At 43.0% G+C, this 21,304-nt stretch overlaps 1 protein-coding gene across 3 annotated transcripts in view; it reads left to right on the plus strand.

The window, feature by feature from the left end:
• The window catches only part of PHF20 (PHD finger protein 20), a 168,612-nt gene that overhangs the window by 118,041 nt on the left and 29,267 nt on the right, over positions 1–21,304 (plus strand). For all 3 annotated transcript variants that reach the window (XM_021665827.2, XM_021665829.2, XM_064382354.1), the window contains 3 exons: positions 135–413; positions 18,638–18,736; positions 19,734–19,898. In XM_021665827.2, coding sequence (XP_021521502.2) covers positions 135–413; positions 18,638–18,736; positions 19,734–19,898 — 543 coding nt within the window. The remainder of the gene's footprint in view (positions 1–134; positions 414–18,637; positions 18,737–19,733; positions 19,899–21,304) is intronic.

Below are 21,304 nucleotides of genomic sequence, written 5' to 3' on the forward strand. Positions count from 1 at the left end.
GGTAACGGCAGTCTGATGTCTCAGGCTACATATGCATGCTAGTCTTTCACCTTCGGTTGTCATATGTTAATGCATGTTTTGTAATAACTAGGATAAATACAAGGGATCCTTGCTTTTGTTTTTATTTTTTTCAGTAACAAATACTTTTAAGAAAACAGATGATTTTGTGTCATCTAATGCTCCAGCTGTCGACCTAGACCACAAGTTTAGATGCAAGGTTGTGGACTGTTTAAAATTTTTCCGCAAAGCCAAACTGTTGCACTATCACATGAAGTATTTCCATGGAATGGAGAAGTCACTGGAGCCAGAGGAGAGCCCAGGAAAGAGGCATGTCCAAACCAGGGGCCCTTCAGCCTCAGACAAGCCCAGCCAGGAGACCCTGACCAGGAAGCGGGTCTCTGCCAGTTCCCCAAGTAAGTATCTTCATTCAGCATTGTGTCATGGATAGCTTTGTTACCTGGTCACAGTGCTTGTGTTTTCTGACACGCAAAGCAGGCACTAGGTTTGTTCCAGTTGAATCCCACAAGTTTGAACATATTAAGTGATCCTCAGATTGCATCATGGAGCTGTGGCCTTCCTGTAGGAAGCAGGAACACCTAACTCTGAGAGTTACCTTGAGAAAGTTTCTTAGCCTCTGAAGGCCTTGGTCCTTCCAGTATGAGTGGACAGTCAAGCAAAGGGACCTCCTCCAGAAGCCAGCAGGAGAACTCATGCTCAGAGCAGCATGGGTGCCATCGTCCCACTCTCCCAAACCTGTACCTTTTCCTTGCCAGCAGTACAAAAGAGCACGACAACCAAAAGGTGATATGTGATTCTACTGCTGGGTCCAAGCGTGAATCCTGTTTCATCTTAATTGTAACTGAAGATATTTATAATAGCATGGTTTGTTTTGCATAGAAACCATAATAGTAGTAGTAGGGATTACCATAAAATCTCATTTTATAACTTATTACAGAGAACTTTATTTTCTATAGCTTACAGAAATTGAAAAATTGCATGTTTACAGGGGAATTTCAGAAGAATTAATGGATTTCCAATAAATTCTACAATCTTCTCAGCTTGTTACCTACAATTGTAATATCACTACCTACTTCTTGGCTTATAGATTTTCTATTAAAACACGTAGGTATTAAATGGTGTATAGAACTCTTTTTTTTTTTTTAATTTATTTTTATTTTTATTTCCTCTCGTGTGGAATATAGAACTCTTAAGACATCTGACGGTGTTCTTAGTAGAATATACAATCAGGTTACAGGACAGTGGGGCAGAGCCATGCAGACTAAGGTGAGGTCAGTCTTCATTTTTGCTGTCAAGACTTTGTATGTGCTGTATTTTCCATTAGAAATATAATGTGAGGCCCAGTGCAGTGGCTCACGCCTATAATTCTAGCACTTTGGGAGGCTGAGGCAGGTGGATCACCTGAAGTCAGGAGTTTGAGACCAGCCCAGCCAACATGGTGAAACCCTATCTCTACTAAAAATTCAAAAATTAGCTGAGTATAGTGGCACATGCCTATAATCCCAGCTACTTGGGGGGCTGAGGCAGAAGGATTGCTTGAGAGGTGTAGGTTGCAGTGAGACGAGGTCACACCATTGCACTCCAGCATGGGTGACAAGAGTGAAACTATGTCTCCAAAAAAAGACAAAAAAAAAAAGAATATAATGTGAGCCATATATGTAATTTAAAATTTTCTAGGAGCTATATATTTAAAATGTTAAAGGAAATAGGGGAAATTATTTGTAATAATATATTTTAATTCAGTGTATTCAAATTACACTCATTTCAGCAAGTAATCAATATAAAAATTACTACTGAGCTATTTTGTATTCTTTTTCTTCTTTTTATTTTATTTTTATTTTTATTTTTTTAAAAAAGATAGGGTTTCACCATGTTGGCCAGGCTGCTCTCGAACTCCCAACCTCAGGTTATCTGCCCGCCTTGGCCTCCCAAAGTGCTGGGATTACAGGCGTGAGCCACTGTGCCTGGCCTTCTTTTTTTTTTTTTAAGTGGAGAGCAGGTCTTGCTATGTTCAGGTCTTGAACTCCTAGGCTCAAGCTACCCATTGTCCCCTGCCTTCCTAAGTGTTAGGATTATAAGCGTGAGCCACCATATCTCGCTAATACTCTTTTTCTTATACTGTCTTTAAAATCCAGTGTGTTCTCCACTGCCCTTATGTGAAGAAAAAAATAAAATAAAATAAAAATAAAATAAAATCCAGTGTGTAGGCTGGGCGTGGTGACTGACACCTGTAATACCAGCACTTTGGGAAGCTGAGGCAGGTGGATCACAAGGTCAGGAGATCGAGACCATCCTGGCTAACACGGTGAAACTTTGTCTCTACTAAAAATACAAAAATTAGCTGGACATGGTGGCATGTGCCTGTAATCCCTGCTACTCGGGAGGCTGAGGCAGAAGAGTTGCTTGAACCTGGGAGGTGGAGGTTGCAGTGAGCCGAGATGGTGCCACTGCACTCCCCTGGGCGACAGAGTGAAACTCTGTCTCAAAAAAAAATCCAGTGTGTATTTTATTCTTAATGAACATCTCAATTCAGACTAGCCACATTTTACATGCCCGGTAGATACATGTGGCTAGGGACAACTGAATTTATTGGACCATGTAGCTCTGTTATTCCCAGCTGTAGGCAGTCAGTCCAGCTGTGCACTTGGTGAGACTAAGCCCTGAGCTAAAAGGAGCTGCCTGAGGAAGACCAGCTAGCCAGTGGCCACCCAGGAAGACTACCTATGTGGGCTGTAGGGCAGGACACCACCTTAATGACTTTACCAGAGTCCTGCTCAGGGGCCCACCAGGGGATGGATGTTTCTCAGAGTAGGCTTGTGTGAACCAGACTGTGGTAGACTGATACCCAAGGCCATTTTCAGTCCTATTTTATTTTTATTTTAATTATTATTTTGAGACACGGTCTTGCTCTATCACCCAGACTGGAGGGCAGCTATCAAAACTTTCCTCTTTCAGCTCAAAACTTCTTTTCTCTGGAAAAGGAAAGTAGCTTATTGAACATGAGATCAGAGCACTGGAGTTAGAATTGCCTCAGGCTGAAATAGATCAACTTATTCATTCAACAACTACTTATTGCCAGGCTCTTTTCTGGGTGCTAAAGAGATCTAAGTCCTATTCTACCTGATGCTAGTGGTTCTGGTTATTCCTGGTAGAAAGGAGAAAGGACTTGTTCAGTTCTCAGGCCAGGGCTTCCTTTTGCCTGGGTAGTACTTGGTTCATTCAGTGCCAAACACTGATTCCTTAGGGATATAAGAAGTGTCTTTTACTGGCCAATCCTGCTGGCTTGGGTTGGCCATTTTTATCTTTGAGGTGAGTTTAGATCTCTCTTGTTGATTACATGATGAATTCTGGGGGCAGGCTTATTTCCTAGGCCTTGAAAGACCTGTCATTGAGCTCCCGCCATGTACCGCCTACAGTAGTTACCTGAACCAGGTCTCACCTGGACCAATGACCAACCTAGCTGCATGGGAGTCACTGGGTGACATGTTAAAAATACAGATTTCCAGGTTCTGCTTTCCTGACATTTCAGTTCAGAGGCTCTAAGTTTAGAATCTAATTTTTTCCTTCCCCTCTACCAAATATAAAAATGACATATGATTACTATAAGATTAGTACAAAAGAATACTAAGGCAAAAGTAGATCCCTCTCACATTGAATCTTCTACTCCCCTTACATACAATTTTTTTTTTTTTTTTTTTTTTAAGATGGAGTCTCACTCTGTCGCCCAGGTTGGAGTGCAGTGGCATGATCTCGGCTCACTGCAACCTCCACCTCCTGGGTTCAAGCTATTCTCCTGCCTCAGCCTCCTGAGTAGCTGGGATTACAGGCATGCACCACTATGCTCAGCTAATTTTTGTATTTTTAGTAGAGACTGGATTTCACCATGTCTGTCAGGCTGGTCTCGAGCTCCTGACCTCATGATCTGCCCACCTTAGCCTCCCAAAGTGCTGGGATCACAGGCATGAGCCACCACACCTGGACTTTTTTTTGTTTTTAAATATAGAGACAGGATCTCTTTTTTTGAGACATGGTCTTGCTTTGTCACCCATGCTGGAGTGGAGTGGCGCAGCGCAGTTGCAGCTCACCGTAACCTCGAACTTCCAGGCTCAAACGATCCTTCCACCTCAGCCTCCTGAGTAGCTGGAACTACAGGTGTGCACCACCACATCCGGCTAATTTTTACTTATTTTTTTTTTAGAGACAAGGTCTCACTATGTGCCCAGGTTGATCTTGAACTCCTGGACTCAAGCAGTCCTCTCACCCTGGACTTCCAAAATGCTGGGATTATAGTTGTGAGCCACCAGGCCCAGCCAAGACTGAATCTCACTTTGTTGCCCAGGCTGGTCTGAACTCCTGTCTTCAAGCAGTCCTCTAGTCTCGGCTTCCCAAAGTACTGAGATTACAGGTGTAAGGCACTGTGCCTGGCCACATTTAAACTACTGATGGGTGATACTAATTGCTCTTTAGGAGGCTTATCCCAAGCAGGATGCAGTGGCTGATACCTGTAATCCCAGAATGTTGGGAGGCTGAGGCAGGCAGATCACTTGAGTACAGAAGTTCAAGACCAGCCTGGCCAACATGGTGAAATCCTGTCTCTACTAAAACTACAAAAATTAGCAGGGCATGGTGGCACATACCTGTGATCCTAGCTACGTGGGAGGCTGAAGCATGAGAATAGTTCGAACCTGGGAGGCAAAGGTTGCAGCGAGCTGAGATCATGCCACCACACTCTATCCTGGGTGATAGAGCGAGATCCTGTCTCAAGAAACAAAACAAACAAAAGCTTGTCCCAGTTTGTGGTGTCCTGCCAACAGGCTCTCAATATTAACACCTTTTTTTTTTTTTTTTTTTGAGACAGCATCTTGCTATGTTGTCCAGGCTGGTCTCAAATTCCTGGACTGAAATAATCCTCTCACCCCAGCTTCTTGAGTAGCTGGGATTACAGGTGTGTACCACCATGCCTGGCTAATCACATTGTATCTTATTTTCTTTATTTAATTTATAGCTCTGTCTTCATTTCTTGGTGTCACATTTTAAATTATTGCCAATCTGATAGGTGAAAATATTGATTTTAGTATCTTATTTTAAAAATTCTGTCACGCCTATAATCCCAGCACTTTGGGAGGCCAAGGCAGGTGGATCGTGAGGTTAGGAGTTCAAGACCAGCCCGGCCAAGATGGTGAAACCCCGTCTCTACCAGAAATACAAAAAATTAGCCAGGCATGGTGGCCTGTGCCTGTAATCCCAGCTACTCAGGAGACTGAGGTGGAGAATTGCTTAAACCTGGGAGGCGGAGGTTGCAGTGAGGCAAGATTGCATTACTGCACTCCAGCCTGTGTGATGGAGCGAGACGCTGTCTCAGAAAAAAAAAATCTGGAGTATTTTAAACATAGAAAAGTATGTATATTATATAGCAAACATGCATGTATCCTCTATCCAGACTTAACAAAGGTTAATATTTTGCTTTTTTTTTTTTTTTTTTTTTTTTTTGAGCTGAAGTCTTGCTCTGTTGCCCAGGCTGGAGTGCAATGGTGTGATCTTGGCTCACTGCAACTTCCACCTCCCGGGTTCAAGTGATTTTTCTGCCTCAGCCTCCCTAGTAGCTGGGGTTACAGGTACACACCACCAGGTCCAGCTAATTTTTGTATTTTTAGTAGAGACAGGGTTTCACCATGTTGGTCAGGCTGGTTTTGAACTCCTGACCTCAAGTGATCTGCCTGCCTCAACCTCCCAAAGTGCTGGGATTACAGGTGTGAACCACCGCACCCAGCCTCCTTTGGATTTTTTGAAAAGGGAAACGAAACATTAGGAAGAAGCAGAAACACCCTACCTTGCCTTTTTTTTTTTTTTTTTTTTTTGAGATGGAGTCTCACTCTGTCGCCAGGCTGGAGTGAAGTGGTATGATCTCGGCTCACTGCAACCTCTGCCTCCTGGGTTCAAGTGATTCTCCTGCCTCAGCTTCCTGAGTAGCTGGGACTGCAGGTGCACACCACCATGCCCAGGTAATTTTTGTATTTTTAGTAGAGACGGGGTTTCACCATGTTGGCAAGGATGGTCTCAATTTCTTGACCTCGTGATCCACCTGCCTCAGCCTCCCAAGTGCTGGGATTACAGGCGTGAGCCACCGCTTCTGGCCTGCCTTTTCTTTTCTTCCCCCCTTATACTTTCCCAAATATGTGCATATATAAGTAATGTATAGTATTGTGAGTTTTTAATATTTATATTGATGAATAATAGACAGTAGTTTGTGTGTTTTAAAAATATGTGTAAGTGGTATCATATCATCTTGCAACTTGCTGCTTTAGTTGAGTATTATGTTTGAGCTATTGTGTGAATATGCCTTGGTTTCTTTAGTACTCAAGGTCATTGACATTTCCAGTTTTTTACCATTAGAGATTCAGGGAATTCCTTTGTACATGTCCCCTGTGAGTGAACATTTTTAAAGAGTATTTACCTAGAAGAGCAATTGCCAGATGGAAGGATTTTTGTTGCATACCAGAATGACTTTGAAAATGGTGGTTGCAGTTTATACTCCTATCACCTTTGTGATTTCACTACATCCTCACTAACTTTTGGTATTAGCTGACATAAATTTATGCAACTGTGTGAATTTGAATTGGTTATCTCCTTGTTTTTCTTGTTAAGAAACATATTTTCAGCCGGGTGCGGTGGCTCACACCTGTAATCCCAGCACTTTGGGAGGCCAAGGTGGGTGGATCACGAGGTCAAGAGATTGAGACCATCCTGGCCAACATGGTGAAACCCCATCTCTACTAAAAATACAAAAAATAGCCGGGCATGGTGGCATGTGCCTGTGGTCCCAGCTACTTGGGAGGCTGAGGCAGAAGAATTGCTTGAACCCAGGAAACGAAGGTTGCAGTGAGCTGAGACTTGCACCATTGCACTCCAGCCTGGCGACAGAGCAAGACTCCTTCTTCAAAACAAAACAAAACAAAACATATTCGTTTTGTACTTTTAGATTAGGGTCAGAATTGTTACAAAGCTCTCCTCCTTTTGGTCCCCCACTTTGTCTCCATTTTGAGACATAGCCATGAAGAGGAAGCTCTGACTTGTAAGCATCTGTCTGGGCTCAAGATCAATTCTGTCTGAGTCCTCTGTTCTGTGATTGTTCTGGCCCCTTGGTTACTGTGGTCTCCTAAACCTGAATTGAGCCAGCACTGGCTCACACTCCTTCCCTTTTCAGTGCTGTGCTGGAGGAAGGAAGGAGCAGTGTAGGGGAACCTTAAGGTCTGAATTTGATGCCAGGCTCTGCCACTAACAGCTCTCTGATATGGATTAGATCCCTCATCTTTGATCTGTAAAATGGAGGTAATACTGCTTGGTTTACAGAAGTGCTGGAAAGGTCTTTATGTCAGACGTTTAAATTCTTTAGAAATGTAGAGATATGTTCAAAGCAACACTCTTCATAAGAGCCCTAAATTACTAATAACCCAAGTGTTTTTCCACAGTAAATAAGTAAATTGTGGTATCTTGATGCATACTACACTGCAGTGAGAATGAAATACATCTCACTGTGTGGGTGCATCTCATAAATATGAGCCAAATAAGCCAGCATAAACTCATACAGATTATAGGATTCTGCTCATATAAAGTTCAGAAACGAATAAGAACTAATCTATGGTATTTGAGATCAAGACAATAGTTACGTTTTGGTGGAGGGGGATAGGACTGGAAGCTGGGTAGGAGGGAGACTTCTAGGGCTTCAGAAATGTTCTGTTTCCTGGTCTGCATGGTGGTTATGTAGGTGTGTTCATTTTGTGAAAAAGTATTGATTTATATGTTTATTTGTTTGTGCTTTTCTGTGTGTTTTATGCCTCAATAAAAAGCATGCTTAGGCAGGCACGGTGGCTCACATCTGTAATCCCAGCACTTTGAGAGGCCGAGGCAGGCGGATCATTTGAGGTCAGGAGTTTAAGACCAGCTTGGCCAACATGGTGAAACCCCATCTCTACTAAAAACTAAAAAAAATTAGCTGGGTGTTGTGGCGCATGCCTGTAATCCTAGCTACTCAGGAGGCTGAGGCAGAAGAATCGCTTGAACCTAGGAATCAGAGGTTACAGTGAGCCAAGATTGCACCACTGCTCTCTAGCCTGAGTGACAGAGTGAGACTCCATCTCAAAAAAAGAAAAAAAAAAAAAGCATGCTTAAAACATATACTTGGAAATGATAAAAATGCAATAAGAATGTAAGAAACTACAGAGAGCTACCAAGATAAAAGATAGGGCTTTGTACTTGAAATAATGAATTTAATTGAGAGACTTTTAATGTTTGTTTCCTTTTATCTGACTTACCCCCAAATTAATCTTCTCCTTTTCAATCCCACAGCACTAATCCAGGTTTCCCTTCTTGCCCTGGTTGTTGTGGTCATTTCTTAATCGGTTTTCCTCCCATTATTCTTTACTCACTGTGGTTCATCCATCATTTTGCCGTCAGATCGATCTTTGAAAGTACGAACCTGATTATATCACTCTCTTGCTAAATAATATGTAAGGACAAGATGATGCTTCTGCAAAGCATAAGTTTTGGAGCTGGGTACATGAGTTGTGAATCCCATCTGTTCCCTCAGTCACTGTTGGACTCTCTTCAGGTCTCCAGACCTCACTGTCTCTAAGTGTAAACCTGAGTTCTTGTGATTAGTTTCTGAGCTCATCTTTTTAATTAGCCTGTTTCAAGACCTGGTGTGAGGAAGTGGATTTCCTTCTTCCCCTTACTTTCCATGATTTCATCCTTCTCATCCAGCGATGTGTGGCTGAGGTGGGTGCATTTGTGTGAGCTCTCTAGCTGGATTCTGAGTACTGTTGGGGAGAGTTATGTTGAGTCATCTTGAGTCACTGCAGTATCCCATGGGCTCTGCAGGGCTTTGGAAACAACCAGCACTTAAGGACTGGAGGTTGTGTTGAGTAAATGGAGATCATTGAGGTGTCAGGAGTCAGTAGAAATAGCAGGCTCTGGATATCATAATGCAGTGACATCTGGGCAGATTGAGGGTACAACACTGGAAGTAGAGTGCAGCCTACCCCAGACAGCACAGAGCCACCAGAACCAGGTTGTTCCAAAGGCCGAGGCTTGACAGGAGGCCTTAGAGGGACCCAGGGAAGTCCTTCTTGCCTGACCACCATGGTGTGTGCTCTCTGTGCTAGGACATAGTGCCTCTCTCTGTTCATAGTGATTGTCTTAGGAGGGACTTTGCTCAGCATAATGCACCTGAGTATAGAGCAGGTATTCCTGGCCAGATGCTGATCCACCACATGGCTTTGGGATTCCTGGTTGACTACTTGCATGTCTTGGTCTATGTTGAGTAACATGTGTTGGCTCTGGAGTCAGCTCACCTGAGTTTGAATACAGGATCTACCACTTGCTTGCTCCAGGACATTGGGCAGAGAACTTTGCTAAACTTCAATTTTCCCATCTGTGAAATAGAGATAATAGTACTACTTACCTCATAACTTTGTTACACTAAATGACCCAAGGGGAAATGCTTAGTAAAATGTCTGGCCTATAGTAAACTCTGAATACATACTTTCTCTTTATCTCAGTGAAAGCATTTGCCCAGGCAGTCAGAGATCTGAGTTCTGAACTCAGCCAACTACTGAGGAACTACAAAACCAATAAATAAGATGTTGTCATTTTGATATAATTAAGAAGCCTGATGGATTGATTTTCTTTTCTTTTTTGAATGATTGATTTTCTACTATCATGTCACTCTTGGATCTCATGCATTATGCTGACCTGGGATTTTATTCTCTCAATACAGAAGGATCCTTTTCAATGGGATTTAGAAATTTCTTGGTGAATTGGAATTTTTGTTTACCAGTTTCCAAAAATAAGGCCTGCTGCATACTCACTAGACTAGTAGGGGTGAACTATTATAAAATGCTTTAAGAGAAACAAGAGTCTTTTAAATCCTTGTGCTTTAACTTGTTGCCAAAAGCGTTTTTAAATCCTTATCTTTTAATTTGTTTAAAGTGGTCCTTTGTAAAATTGATCAATTTGACAGCAGAATGTGCTACACAGACCACTCACCCACTGTCTGATCATTTCTGTACCCTCTCAGTGAAGGCAGGATTTGTGCAGCCATGAAAGAATGTACCCCCATCCACATGTCAGGTGGACACAGCCTCCTAGACAACTTGGTGATAACCCAAATGTATCTCACATGCCTCATTGCTCATACGTTTAGCAGTTACCAGGCTGAAGGAGCTAGACCATCCATCTTGCTGTGATCTAGATGGAAAATTGAAACCCTGGCCATCAGCCCTGACTATGCCACTAATCAGCAAGAGCCTTGGTATCATCATCTGTGGATGGGTTTCAGTAGACATGTTCAGCCTTCATCACGTAGCTGGCTGTCAGTGAGAGTGAACATAGCAGTGTATGCTGAAGATTCCATAGTGTGGCCACCTCATTCTGCCCCAGCTCTCCAGAAGGCACCGCTGTTCCAGGCATCTCCCCTTACCTTTCTCCCATCAAAGCCTTGCCCCAGTTTGTCAGGGTTTTACTGGATACTTTACTAATTTGATAACCAAAAATTTGAAAGAATAGAACCAACTTAACAGTATCCTGGTTTCACCTCAGGCTTCTGAGAAAGCCCTTATCTCTAGGGTAGAATTTCAGACAGTGTGGGGAGTTCAGCTGGGGAGATGTTTCAGAGTGAGACTGGTAACAGGCAGCCTGTGTTTTATAGGCAGTGTGAATTTGACATTCTGCTTAAGTGAAAAACAGAGTATTACAGGATTTGTGCTGTGTGGTGATAGTAACTGTAAAAATGCACCCCCTTTATGCTGAATGCTCTAATTTTTTTTTTTTTTTTTGAGACAGAATCTCACTCTGTCACCCAGCCTGGAGTGCAATGGTGTGGTCTTGGCCCACTGCAATCCCTGCCTTTGGGGTTCAAGTAATTCTTATGCCTCAGCCTCCCAAGTAGCTGGGATTATAGGCATGCACAACCACACCCAGCTAATTTTTGTATTTTTAGTACAGATGGAGTTTTGCCATGTTGTCCAGGCTGGTCTTGAACTTCTGGCCTCAAGTGATCCAGCACTTCAGTTCTAATGGATTTCTTTGATGGAGAGTCCTGGGGCTTCCAGCAGAACCATTGGGACTAGAAAGTACCCTGTAGAGATTTTTTGGTTTTGGATTCCTCAATTTCTGGGCCAGTAAGGTTAAGCAGAAGTAGGTCTGGTCTGAGCCCATAGACTGATCATAGTAGCAACCTGCCATTGTTCCCTTTGTGATCTCAGACAGGTCTCTTAACAGATCTGATCTCATTTCTAAAGTAATGATGTAGAACTAGGTATGCATGAGACCAGGCCCTTTCATGTGGAGAGAAAAGCTCATAAACAACCTGAGAAGGCAAAACTCTGTGTTAGGAACATGTAAAGTGCCGTGGGAACACAGATTCAGATTTTTGCCTGTAGGTTAGGAGCTGGACTGCTGAAAGGAGAAGGTGACATTTGAGTTAGGCCTTGCTGTGAATTGAATTGTGTCCTGCCTTCCCCCTAAAATTCATGTGTTGATGTTCTAACCCCCAGTGTGATGGTATTTGGCAATAAATAAGTTTAGATGATGTCATGAGGATGGGGCCTTCATGATGGGCTTAGTGGCATTATAGGAAGAGACCAGAGAGCTCCCCAGTCCCCCATGTGAGAACATAGCAAGAAGATGGTCATCTGCATGCTGGGAAGAGGGTCTTCGCTGGGAACCAAATAGCCTGGCACCTTGATCTTGTACTTCCCAACCTCCAGAACTGTGAGAAAGAAATACCTGTTGTTTAAACCACCCAGTCTGTAATGTTTTGTTACAACAGCCTGAGCAGACTAATCCATGCCTTAAAGAGTGAGGCTAGATAGGAGTTGGACCAGAAGCTGGGGAAGAGGAAAGGCATCCCTGTGGCAGAGGCATCAAGGGGAATAAACCAATCATCTGTCCCTAAGGTGACCCTTCTGATAATCCTGTCACCCACATGGTTCTTCTGCTCTCAGCCAGGCCTTTAGTTGCAAAGTGAAGTTTAAGGTCAGTTTAGATTTGCTTTTCCAAATGAGGTTTCTCAATATATTAGAGTCACTTAATACATTCTCTTCCAAGAGCCAGCTTGGGCTTAGGTTTCTTTCTATGTAGGTGAGTTCAGTCCTGAATAGAGGTTTGGCCCAGAAAGAATTTTATACTGTCAACGGGGGCCTCTCCTGTGCTTATTATTTCTTATTCCTACATTGCTACATTCGTTTGGGTCATGTTCTCACCCTGGGTAAGCTTTAGGCTAAAGTGAGCCTTGGGGCACAGGAGTGGGTACCTCTTTGTTGCCATCTGTACCTTTTCTCATGGGACTACACTGGCTTTATGGCAGAAACATGTCCTCCTCCCTTTAAAGCAAAGGATTATGAGCTTAATTAGAATATGGATTATGGTGCCATAACAGAGAGAACAACATAGCTGGTTGAAATCAGAGAGGTTTATTTCCCTCTCTGAGAACTGCAAGTTACCCATGGTGGCTCTGCTCAGGCTCTGAAGGTGCCTGGGCCCTGCTTTCTCTCCATTGTTTCACCAGGCCCCAGGTGCTCCTCTTCTTTGGCATCCACAATGGCTCCCTGCCTTACCTATTTTTCAGCTGCTGGGAAGGGAAAGTACTCTCCTTTCTTTTAAGGGTACAACCCAGAAGTGCCACACATCACTTCTCGTATCCCATAGGCAGAACATCTGCCACCCCTCTCTCAAGGGAACCTGGAACATGAACTCTTCCTATGGAAGAAGTGGAGAAATACGTTGGGGAGGGCATTGCAGCCTCTACCACACGTGCTAAGAAAAATTCAGGGCTTGAGGAGGGAGGGGTTATTGGAGGGCCGTCCTGGGTTGGTGTCTGGGTGGGACCCATAGTAGGGGACTGATGGGAGATGAGACTGGGAAGGTAGACATGGTGAAGTGACGGTGGCAGGCCCTGAGTACCACTTCTCTGATAGGCAGAGAGAATCCCTCCAAGCTTAAATCTGCTTCTGTTCTGCCCTTGAGCTGCCACCCCCGTTGTGCAGATCAGAACATGCTCTGGTCACTGCTTGTCCCAGCCTCATGGCCGAGCTCTGTAGTATACAAGCAGTTACCCCATAGGTGGTGGTGATGTTATTCTTTTCCCTTTTGGAAGCGACAGTCTGATAACGGTTTTTCTTCTGCTCTCTCTTAAGACGATTGGATGGAATACTCAAGAGTCAGCTGCATGGAGGAGCAAGAGGGGCTTTGGTATTTCTCCTGATGGACACCTGCAGCCTAGGGAGAGGACAAGTGGCCATCCTGGAGAAAAGCCTCGCCCTGCTTAGGCAACAAGCTGCTCTCTGATCCAGAGCCCTGGCAGGAAGTCACTCTTTGTCCACCCAGTCAGGGCAGCCGGGAGGAAGCTCCACAGCCAGTACATGCTCTGTGGGTCATGGAACAAATGGTAATGTGTCCAGAGAGAGAGAGCTGATAGTAGACCAGTGACCAGCACTGCTTTCCAGGGAAAGAGTATTGCAAGCAAGATAATAACAGCTGACTTTTGAGTACTTCATGTGCTGGGCGCTGTTCCAAGTTCGTTACTTGTATTGCCTTATTTAGTCATCAGAACAAACCCTATTAGTTGAGTGCTGTTATGCCTAATTTATGCTGTTATTCCACTCTGGTCTCAGAGTATGGTTGATATGATTTCAGTGATTTGAATTTATTGATACTTGGTTTATGGCCAAGCATGTGGCAAATTTTAGATTATTTGCCATTTGCAGATGGGTGGAATGTATAGTTTGTCATTGCTGGATGGAGTACTCTGTAGACATCTATTAGATCCAATTGGTCAAATGTAAAATTTAAGTCCAGTATTTCTTTGTTTTTTGCCTCAATGATCTTTCTAATGCTGTCAGTGGGGTGTTGAAGTCCCCCACTAATATTATGTGGCTAAGTCTTTTTTTTTTTCTAAGTCTTTTTTTTAAGGTCTAGAAGTACTTGTTTTAGGAATTTGGATGCTCTAATGTTAGCATAATGCCAACATAAAGTTGGCATATTAGATATCTATAATGCCTAATTTATAGATTAGAAACTAAGGTACAGATTAGATGGATTAACTTGAACCATTATTTACAGTTCTAGCAGGTGGTAGAGCCATGATTTGAATCTGTTGTGAAGCCCTTACTCTCATCTTGAGGCTCTGCTGTCTTTTATGATTCCTGGGAAGGGTGCCCTGTCCCAGGCCCTGGAGTGGGAAATAGGAGTGCCTCCCTGCAGGAGACTTCTGTGCCCATGGCAGTCGGAGGGTTTCTGCCTATTGTTGCCTTGTCTACTGCTGTTCCTCAAAGACTCACCTGGCTTAGCTCAGTCCTTTCTGGGCATTTCTCTGTGTCTTCTCTGGGGCCTGCAAGTTCTGCCACTGGAGTTTACAAATGACCACCATCTTTAGCCAGATAACCAGGTATGGGCTAGCATCGGGCAGTTTTTCCTTTACATCTCGCCCTGTCTTAAGGATTTAGGATCTAGATTATGTTGTTGCTTCAGCCAGTTCTGCTACTGACAGGATGAATTCTGTTAGCATTTCACTAAGCTGAGGGGTATAATTACTTCAGTTGGAGGTCACTAAAACCTGAATTTACAAATAAAAAACTGGATCAGGCAGCAGTTTGTGTGGGAGGATGTGGGTGAAGGTATATCAGGTAATATCCCTCCTTTGCTGAGATCCTTCCAGTGGCTCCCTAAGTCACTCACAGTAAAACCCAGCTTCCTCACAGGGCCCTTCATCAGGATCTGCTTCTAGCTTCCATCTGCTTCTCTCCCTCACTCAACCTAATTCTAATTTCAGTTCCATTGGAGCTATACAGATCTCCTTGCTATTTCTTGATTTCAAATTCTAGTTGTTCATTGCTGGTATATAGAAAAGCAATAGATTGTTATATATTAACCTTGTATCTTGTAACCTTGCTGTAAGTGCTGTTTGGCAGTTTTTGTTTTGGTCAGTTCTTTGGGATTTTCTACGTAGACAGTCAGATCATCTGTAAACAAAGATAATGTTATTTGTTCCTTTTTGATCTGTAGAGCTTTTATTTCCTTTTCTGGCTTATTGCATTAGCTAGGATTTCCAGTAAAATGTTGTATAGGAGTAGTGAGAGCAGCACCTTGCTTTGCTCCTGATCTTAAGGGGAAAGCATCCAGTTTCTTGCCATTAAGTATGAAGTTGGCTGTAAAGAAGTTCTTTATCCAGTTAAGAAAATTCCCTCCTATTCATAGTTTGCGGCCCTATCAGCCCTTTAGGTTGGTGCAAAAGTAATTTTGGTTTTGCTGTGCCTTTTTGTGGCAAAAACAGCAATTACTTTTGCACCAACTGAATAGAATGTAGCTCTGTGAGGGACAGGGGGTGTTATCTGCCTTGTTCATTGCCATATCCTTCCTTCCCAGAATGTGCCTGGAACATAGTATGTACATGCATATTTGTTGACTGAATTGAAACCATGGCTAATAATACGGTGGTAGCCAAGAAACTGTGTAAAAATGAGTTTTGTTTTTATGTTTGGGGAAGACTCTGTTCCCAGGATCAATGAAAAGTAAAAATTATTGATACCTTTTTTGAAATTTAGAAGACATCTGACCATGTTTTACTAATCTACTTTCTTTGGGCCTTGGTTTCTTGGTTTTTAAAATGAGTGTTTTTACAAATTGGTCTAAGTTCTCTCCTAGCTTTCGTGTTTGTTGATTTTCTTCCCTAGTTGCAGGATACTTTAACAGTTAAGGAGCTCAAATACCCTTAAGTCCTATGTTCTCTAGCCAGTAGATCAACTATAGAGTCCAGGTTTGCCAGCCAGTAGGCACAGCCCACCATTCCTTTCTGATGGTTCTTGAGTGCTCATTTGGGAGAGGGGCCTGGGTTGCAGTGCAGACATGGTGCTGGAGAGTCAGACCAATTTACTTTTAAATACCTATATGATGTCAGGTGGGGGATTTCACCTCTCTGAGCTTCAGTTTCCCTGCCTGTAAAATGGGAATGATATACACCCAAGTTGTTGTAAGGATTAAATGAGATATTTGTGGTTTCCTTGCACACAAGTGCTTAGTTAAAATGGAATCTGATTGCCTACGCTGCCCACACTTGCTTTGTGGATATCTTGATTCCATATCAGAATAACTTGGAAAGCATTTTTAAAATCCTGATGTCCTTGAAAACATTATGCTAAATGAAAGAAACCAGACACAAATGGTCACCTATTGTATGGTTCCATATTTATGAAATACCCAGAATAGATAAACCCATGGTGTCAGATGCAGGTTGGTTGTTGCCAGGGGCTGAGGGAAGGGGAGATACTGTTTAATGGTAAAGGGTTTTACTTTGGAGTGATGGAAATGTTGTTAGAACTGTATCAAAGTGGTTGTACAACATTATGAATGTACTAAATGCAACTGAATTGTCTTTTTTCTTTGCAGCTTTATTGAGGCTTAATTGTACAGTGAACAGCACATATTTAAATGGTATAATTGGTGAGATTTGACATATGTTTATACCCAACTGTCACCACAATCAAGACAGCAAACATATTTCATTCCCTTCCAAACTTTCCTCTTTTCAGACGTGCCCCTTTTCAGTTCTTCCTTCCCACCTCTCCCCTCCCCCTGAGCTCCAGGCAACCACTATTCTGCTTACTGTTACTTAAAGGTTTGTTTTCTTTTTTTTCCCCCGAGACTGAGTTTTACTTTATTGCCCAGGCTGGAGTGAAGTGGCACAATCTCAGCTCACTGCAACCTCTGCCTCCTGGGCTCAAGTGATTCTCCTGACTCAGCCTCCTGAGTAGCTGGGATTATAGGCATAAGCCACCATACCCAGCTAATTTTTGTATTTTTAGTAGAGATGGGGTTTCATCATGTTGGTCAGGCTGGTCTTTAACTCCTGACCTCAGGTGGTCTGCCTACCTCTGTCTCCCAAAGTGCTGGGATTACAGGTGTGAGCCAGCATGCCCAGCTGATTTGTTTTCATTTTGTAGAATATTATAGAAACGGAATCCTGCATTGTTTTATCTGGCTCCTTTCACCCAGCATACTTTGAGATTCACTTATGTTGGTGTTCAGACCTTTATTGCTGAAAAATTTTCCATTGTTTGGATACACCATGAATTATTTGTACATTCACTTGTTGATGGACGTTTGGGCAGTTTTCCATTTGGGGAGATTACAACTAAAACTGCTATGAGCCTTCATGTCTAAGTCTCTGTGTGGACGTAAGTGATGCTTTCTCTTGAATCAGTAAGTTGTAGTAGATGGCAAGGTCATAGGATATATGTATGTGTAAACTCTTGTTGACATCTAAAAAGTAAGACACGGTGAATTACTTGAAATCCTGCAAATATATTTGGTAAGAGGAGAAGAAACGACTGGAACAGGCTTAGTGCAATGGCTCGATCTGGGCTCACTGCAACCTCCACCTCCTGAGTTCAAGCAATTCTCCTGCCTCAGCCTCCCAAGTAGCTGGGATTACAGGTGTCCGCCACCACATCCGGCTGATTTTTATATTTTTATTTTTAGTAGAGATGGGATTTCACCATGTTGGCCAGGCTGGTCTCGAACTTCTGGCCTCAAGTGAGCCACCCGCCTTGGCCTCCCAAAGTGCTGGGATTACAGGTATGAGCTACCACGCCCGGCTATGACTGAATTTTTCAATGGTGAGGCTATTAATTTTGAAAACTGATCTCAGTAGAGTGGTAGGTGGGAAGCTTTTTAGAATGTAATTAGAAAAATCTGTGAAGGGTGAAGTTTGGACAGGGAGGATTGATAGCTTGAGGAGTTTTGTTGTAAAGAGTAGAGAGGATGAAGTTTTGGTATTTGGAAGGCATGAACTATTCATTTAAAAATAATTTTATGTTATATGAATTGTACCTCATTTTTTTTTTTTTAAGAGTGAAACAAACAACAAAATCCTGGCTGGGCGCGGTACCTCACTCCTATAATCCCAGCACTTTGGGAGGCTGAGGTGGGCAGATCACCTGAGGTCAGGAGTTGAGACCAGCCTGGCCAACATAATGAAACCCTGTCTCTACTAAAAATACAAAATTTAGCTGGGTTTGGTGGAGTGTGTCTGTAGTCCCAGCTACTCTGGAGGCTGAGACAGGAGAATTCCTTGAACCCAGAAGGCAGCGGTTGCAGTGAGTTGAGATCGTCCCACTGCACTCCAGTCTGGGTGAGATGGCGATTAAAAAAAAAAATCAGATCCCCAGGTGATTCCAGTATATAGCCAAAGTTGAGGAGCAGTGAGTGATCTAAGTAGAGTTTTCCAAACTTATCTCTAAAAGGCCAGATAATAAATATTTTTAACCTTGGAGAACATAAAAGTCTCTGGCCTCTTACTCAACTCTGCTGTCGAAGTGTGAAAGACATGTAACCAGTAAGCATGGTGTGTTTCAATAAAACTCATTTACAATGACGGGCAGTGGACTTGAGTGTGCTGAGCTGGATCGAAAGGCTAAGTGATGGAGGTGTGGCTGTGCTATGGGCACCCTGCTCCAGACTTCCCAGGCAGAGCCAGGCTCACTGGACATGCTTAATTAAGAAAAGAATAAGCATCCCAGCATTGAAAACAGAATGTTAAAATGCCAACATTTGTGTTTAATTCTAGCTGCAAAAGACAAGGAAAAGAATAAAGAAAAGAAATTCAAAGAGTTTGTGAGAGTGAAGCCAAAGAAGAAAAAGAAAAAGAAAAAGAAAACCAAACCTGGTAATTTTTCCCTTAAAGGTTTCACTTAGGTTTCCTTATTATGAGTGGGGAGGGGTTGCTTTCTCCCACTATGGCCTCTGAGCCTGCGCTGAGCAGAGGAAGGACCAGTAGTCCTTTACCAGGGCTTGTGGGCTCAATCTAGTAGGCCCTGGAAGGGGAAGTACCCACTTACCTAGGTGTTACAAAGCCCTGCTGGCATTGAAAAGCCTTCCCACTTGCTGCATTGGCCAGTGTGCCCTGCTACAGGCTGGTACATATGAAGGCATCGAAGTGTAAGCAGATGTGCAAGTCAGTGATGGTATTTGTTCACACACATGACTCTTAAAGACATCTTTGAGCCCTCTCAAGAAAGGATTCCCTTTTTTTTTTTTTTTTTTTTTTTTGAGATAGAGTTTCGCTCTCTTTGCCCAGGCTAGAGTACAATGGTATGATCTCAGCTCACCACAACCTCCACCTCCCAGGTTCAAGCGATCTCCTGCCTCAGCCTCCTGAGTAACTGGAATTACAGGCATGCCACATACCACGCCTGGCTAATTTTTTGTAATTTTAGTAGAGACGGTGTTTCTCCATGTTGGTCAGGCTGATCTCAAACTGCCTGCCTGAGGTGATTCACCCGCCTTGGCCTCCCAAAGTGCTGGGATTACAGGTGTGAGCCACCAAGCCTGGCAAGATTCCTTTCTTAAAAACTGTGTCTAGCCCTCACAAAAATATTTAGAAAAATCTATGTTCTGACCTTGGAACTTAAAGGATGCCATGTTTTATTCTCAATGTATCTTCTAGCTGAGAAAAACAATCTTATCAGAAAAAGAGGAGAGAGGTGATGGTGAAGAGGAACTGTTTGGTCCCCTACATCTGCTCTCCACACCTCTTTTTGATTGAATTGTCCCTGAGCCTATGTGCTCCTCAAACAGGAGGCTTGTTGGTTGGATGAGATTGATTGTGGAATGCACTGATGATATCTAGGGTTGTTGATTCCTTCCTGATCCTGTTCTTCCAGAATGCCCCTGCAGTGAAGAGATCAGTGACACCTCCCAGGAACCTTCTCCCCCTAAGGCATTTGCTGTTACCAAGTGTGGGTCCTCACACAAGCCAGGTGTCCATATGAGCCCGCAGCTCCATGGCCCAGAATCTGGACATCAAAAAGGGAAAGTGAAAGCATTAGGTAAGGAGGCTTTCCTGGCCTGATCATTTGCTGATCATTTACTGGAAAATACAAGCATACCTGGGAGATACTATGGGTTTGGTTCTAGACTACAACAATAAAACAAATAAAGCTAGTCACACATATTTTTTATTTTCCCAGTGTGTATGAAAGTTATGTTTATACTATATTGTAGTCTGTTAAGTGTTCAGTAGCACATGTGTAAAACAATGCATTTACCTTAATTGAAAAATATTGCTGATGAGAAATGTCAAGTTTTTTGGAGTAAGTCCTCAGAAGCATAGGCAACAGATACACAAATGGACAAGCGGGAGTGCATCAAGCTGAAAAGCTTTTGCACAGCAAAGTAAATGATCAATAGGGTGAGCCAAAAACCTACTGAATGAAAGAAAATATTTGTAAACTACTCATCAACAAGAGATTAATAACCAGAATATTCAGAACTCAATTTAATAGAAAAATTATTCAATTTAAAAACTGGAGCCAGGTGTGGTGGCTCACGTCTGTAATCCCAGCACTTTGGGAGGCTGAGGCAGGTGGGTCACTTGAGCCCAGGAGTTCTAGACTAGCCTGGCCAACATGGTAAAACTCCGTCTCTACATAAATACAAAAAAATTAGCTGGGTGTGGTTGTGTCCTCCTGTAATCTCAGCTACTTGGGAGGTTGAGGCAAGAGAATCGCTTGAACCTGGGAGGCAGAGGTTACAGTGAGCCGAGATCACACCACTGCACTCAAGCCTGGGCGACAGAACCAGACTCTGTCTCCAAAAAAAAAAAAAAAAAAAAAAAAAAAAATCGATAAAATATGTTTCTTTTTTTGGGACGGAGTCACTCTGTCACCCAGGCTGGAGTGCAGTAGCATGATCTTGGCTCACTGCAACCTCCGCCTTCCAGGTTCAAGCAATTCTCCTGCCTCAGCCTCCTGAGTAGCTGAGATTATAGGTGTGTGCCACCACGCCTGGCTAATTTTTGTATTTTTAGTAGAAACAAGGTTTCACCGTGTTGGTCAGGCTGGTCTCAAACTCCTGACCTCTTGATCTGTGCGCCTTGGCCTCCCAGAATGCTGGGATTACAGGCATAAGCCATCATGGTGGGCCTGTTGTATTTCTTAAAACTTTCTTTGAGATAAAATTATTTCGGTTCTTCCATATGTTCTGAAAAATGTGACATATTGTTCATTAGATCAATCTTGTTTTGATGTAACGTTCAAATTTTTGAACTAGCAATACATTTCATTATGTTAACAATTTAAAAAATGAAAGCTGGGCATGATGTTCCACACCTGTAATCCCAACACTTTGGTAGGCTGAGGTGGGTAGATTGCTTAAGCCCAGAAGTTCAAGACCAGCCTGGGCAACATGGCAAACCTTGCTTCTACAAAATACAAGAAAAGTTATCTGGGTGTTG

Source organism: Aotus nancymaae, unplaced genomic scaffold (assembly GCF_030222135.1).
Source record: "Aotus nancymaae isolate 86718 unplaced genomic scaffold, 86718_ANA_hifiasm-v0.15.2.pri h1tg000029l, whole genome shotgun sequence".
NCBI lineage: Eukaryota > Metazoa > Chordata > Mammalia > Primates > Aotidae > Aotus > Aotus nancymaae.